General features: G+C 53.3%; 1 protein-coding gene across 2 annotated transcripts in view; it reads right to left on the bottom strand.

Annotated features, from left to right (window-relative positions):
* Nucleotides 1-4,145, bottom strand: part of Ggt1 (gamma-glutamyltransferase 1) — an 18,463-nt gene that overhangs the window by 3,982 nt on the left and 10,336 nt on the right. For both annotated transcript variants that reach the window (XM_013351139.2, XM_005360194.2), the window contains exons 6-9: nucleotides 3,647-3,839; nucleotides 3,208-3,365; nucleotides 2,051-2,200; nucleotides 1,405-1,541 (exon numbers count right to left, since the gene is read on the bottom strand). In XM_013351139.2, the coding sequence (XP_013206593.1) occupies nucleotides 1,405-1,541; nucleotides 2,051-2,200; nucleotides 3,208-3,365; nucleotides 3,647-3,839 (638 nt within the window). The remainder of the gene's footprint in view (nucleotides 1-1,404; nucleotides 1,542-2,050; nucleotides 2,201-3,207; nucleotides 3,366-3,646; nucleotides 3,840-4,145) is intronic.

The raw sequence follows: 4,145 nt of genomic DNA, 5'->3' as shown, positions 1-4,145 counted from the left end.
CCCAGACACCCTACCTGCTGTGATTCTGTAACTCTAAGGCACTCCCAGGTCCCCAGGTTCCAGAATGGCAGGTGCCATTCTCACTCCTCCAGTGACAATGTACAGAGCCCAGGCGGACAGACACTGGAGCACCCTAGGGCTATCGGTATAATGGGTCCATCTTAACTAACTGCACCCCTCCTTCACCTCCATCACATCATCTAAGTTTTACACTAACAAGGCACTTTCCTCTCTTCCTGGCCATGCAAGATATCCTGTCCCCCTTCCCCCATAGCCCTAAAACATTCTTGTCTGGGCAATCTCAAACTTTCTCTTTTCTCTCCACACTCCACCATGCTCTCACTGGCATCAAATAAATCTTATGGCCTGGCGGGTCATGGTGGCACAAGCGTTGAATTCCAGTGCTCAGAAGGCAGAGGCAGGCAGATCTCTGAGCATTCGGGTTTGGACACAGCCACAAAATGGTCTTCCAACAAAAAAGTACTGTGGCAAAGTGTAAGGGGTGGTTGGATGAACACTGCACCCAAAAGGTACTGAGACCCTGGGGTGGGGGCCCCATTACCGGCAGATAATGTGAGTCATGTGACCTTGAGGTTGGCTTCCCACTCCGTGTGTGAAGGAAGCCCTTGCTGCTCGCAGGAAGCGCACCCTGGACTGTGGCGTGGTTAACCCATTCGGGGGATGAGCGTGGGGATAGCAAACGAGGTGGAAAAGAAAAAGGGAAAGACTTCTATCCGAACGCTTGCAGTCAAGCAGGGGCTCCAGGAAAAGCACGCAGTGTGCACTGATGTTTTAGACCGGCTTGTCTGTGGGGACATTTTTACAAAAGGGAAGAAAGCGGGGGCTGGGCTTGGTGGCTCATGCCCTTAACCCCAGTACTAAGAGGCTGAGGTAACAGAGTTGCCTTGACCTTGAAGCCATTTTGATTACAGAGTGAGGCTCTCTGCCCTCCTAGTCTTAACATCCCCCATTATTCCTGAAGGATGCAACGTTTCCACCCATTCCTTGCTTCTGCATTGAGAGTTCTAGAATCTTCCAGGTCAAGGGCCCGAGCATGTGTGAAAGATCTGAGATAGGAACCTGGGTTCGGGGGGGGGGGGGGGGAGGGGGAGAGGGGGAGAGTTAAGGCAGAACGGGGGGGGGGGGGGGGAGGGGGAGGGACTTGGAGAGGGGATAACAACACACCAATTATCCATTCTCAAGTCTGCTTTCCTCAGTTTACCCTGCACTATGAGCTCCACAAAATGGAGGTCAGGGTGTAGTGTAACAAGTCTACCCTGGAATCAAACTTAGTTGTATTAATGGGTTCAGAAAGCATGTACAAAGCTAGAGGTGGGGTGTATTTCAGCGCTCACCCAGTACCCCTTTGGCAGGTCTCCCACCCACTGTGGGGTAACCCCTTACCTGAGACACATCGACAAACTTTGGGTCGCCAAGCAAGGTCCTCTTGGCATAGGCAAACCGAAAGGCCTCCACGATACGGTGGTAGGTCAGTGCCTTCTCTTCAGGGGTTGCCACGCTCTTCGGAGAGAAGTTGTATCCTGAGTGGTACCCAAGCACACATTGGCAGGCAGTTGGGGCCTGGAGGGGCTCGGGGGGGGGTGTTAATGCATCTCTGAGCTATGTTCCCTACACTCCGCCTTTGGAAAAGAAAAACGCAGTAACCAACAGCAGTGGCCATTTGAGAAAGATGTGGCTAAGCCAAGGGCATGCCAACATGGACGTGAGAGGAGCAGCTCGAGGGTCCCAAGGTTTCTGGAAGACCACTTAGACTAGCCAGAAACGCACTCTGGACAAGGCCTCTACCACCCTCTTCTTCTTCCTAAACATTTTTCCTCTTCCAGCTACTGTTGCCCCCTCCCTCCCGCCATGGGGAGCCCTGCACTCCCAACACTGCCTCTAGGAGGCCACAGCCATGAGGCAGGGTGGACCCTCTACAAGTTCACTGATGGAAAGATACAGGGCAAAGAGACCCAGCAAGTACGGAGCGCCAGCAGAGTGTTCCTGGAGAGTGCTCCTGCCCCTTAGCGGGGCTAGAGACAGAGCTCACCTTTGAGGATGTTCAAGATGAGAACCAGCACCGGCCCACTGAGTGGGGCACTGGGCACATAGAGTGTCGAGTTCCCAAGGCTGATGCTTATAGGGTTCTCAATCAGCTCAGCACGGTAGTTATTCAGGTCCTCAACCGTCATGATGCCTCCTGCATGGGACAGCAGTTCAGTGGAAGCATGGTGGCATTGTACCATGGCTGAGGACAGGACTGTACCATGTGGGACTTGGTTTACCACTGGGCAGAGTACAGGACGAAACCAAGAAATATGGTCAAGGGTACACCATGGGGTTAGGGCTGTTTAAGAAGGAAGTTGGTCACCACTGAGTAGAATGGCAGGTTTGGACCATAGTGAGGAGATGGTCTATACCAACAGAAGGGACCACGGGGCCATTACACTGGTCACCCTGACCATCCCTGGGAGCCCTAGACACTAATGGTGCATCCACCATTACACTGGTCACCCTGACCATCCCTGGGAGCCCTAGACACTAATGGTGGGTCCACCTATGCCAGGCTCCACAACAGCCTCCTGATCGACCTTCTTCCATCTCTACAGTCAGAGGGTCTTTCCCAAGTGTAGACTGCCTGCCCCTGTCCTCCTCCTTCTATGGGGCCCCTCCCTCACTAACTAAGGAGCAGATGAAAGAAAACACGGGATTCTCTGAGGAACTGGTTCTAAGTAGGATTTGCAGAGGTAATATCAACATGTTAATTCCCGCACTCCGTGAAACAGGACAAAAATAACACGGACAAGGCCACAGCCAAGCCCTCAGGCTGCCCCTCCCAACGCCCCTCTAAGACCCCTCCCGGAAATTCTTCCTCAGACCTTGTAACCCTCCTTGAGTCTTCCGTCTTCCCCTTGGCCCACACTCTCTGCTTCACGGCCAATGCAGCTCATTTCTCACAGGTCCTCCTCCCAGAGCCTCAGTCTCAACCTCCTCCTCAGCCCTAAGGGCTACTATACCCCTCTTCACACTCAAGTTTCCTATGCAGCCTGGCTGCTAGGGATGAGCCAGATGCTATGAATCCACACTGACCCTCCCCTGCCAAGTGCTCCCTGAGGGCGCAGAGGCCAACCTAGGCAGGAAGCACCTCAGAGCCTGGGCCCTACTCAGCGCTCCTGCCCGTGAAGTTCCTCACTTGAGGCCACTCACCAGCCTCCTGGATGTCCTTCACAATCTGGGCTGTGAGGCTCCCATTGTAGAAGGCCTGGGCTCCTTCCTGGGCCAGGATCTCCAACGTATCTGCTAGCCTCGGCATCTTCACTATCTCTCCTTCCCGAAGCACCTTCCCTTGCCGGCAGAACACCTCGCTGGGGCAGAGAGGCCACGTGTAAGACAGCAGATGCAGAAAACTGGGCCCGTCAGACCTCACGCCGAGCCCGAATGGGCTATTCTCTCACTTGGGGTTTCTAGGGTCCCATCTTGCTCGGGCCACAGTCAACACTGTGACTTCTGAACCTGGCTTTCAATGTGTCTTATACACACACAGTAGGAAGTTTAACAACTTAACCCCACTGAACGACAGGCTCCTGAAAAGCAAAGCACACAGCTCCCCCAACCCCTCTCAGATTGGGCTACTTAGACTGCTCACCACAAGGCAGGTGTCTTCTCAATGATTTCCCGTTTGCTGGTCAGGGCCATTCCCAAGCCCTTGCCCACAGGGAAGCCATGGCGGGCTAGCTCAATGCTTGGCTGGAAGAGGCGAGCCCAGGGCAGTCGCCCATGCCGTTGGTGTGCCAACTGGTAGCCACGGATTTCACCAGGAACTGCCACTGAAAGGCCACCTAGGAACCAGGGATGAAGGGATCAGAGTTTGAAAGACAGAGGGAGACAGAGAGACAGACAGACAGAGAGACTCGTCACTCGGACCATAATCCCTACTACGAGGAGGCAGAGGCAGACAGCAACACAGAGAAACCCTGTCTCAAAAAAAAAAAAAAAAAAGAAAGAAAGAAAGAAAGAGAAAAGAAAAAAGAAAAAATTCAAAAAGGAAAATGGGTCTGGAAAGATGGCTCAGGGGTAAAGAGTACTGCCTGCTCTTCCAAAGGTTCTGAGTTCAACTCCAGTAACCACATGGTGGTTCACAACCA

Source organism: Microtus ochrogaster, linkage group LG2 (assembly GCF_000317375.1).
Source record: "Microtus ochrogaster isolate Prairie Vole_2 linkage group LG2, MicOch1.0, whole genome shotgun sequence".
Classification (NCBI taxonomy): Eukaryota; Metazoa; Chordata; class Mammalia; order Rodentia; family Cricetidae; genus Microtus; species Microtus ochrogaster.
This window is presented reverse-complemented; position numbering and strand designations above follow the sequence as displayed.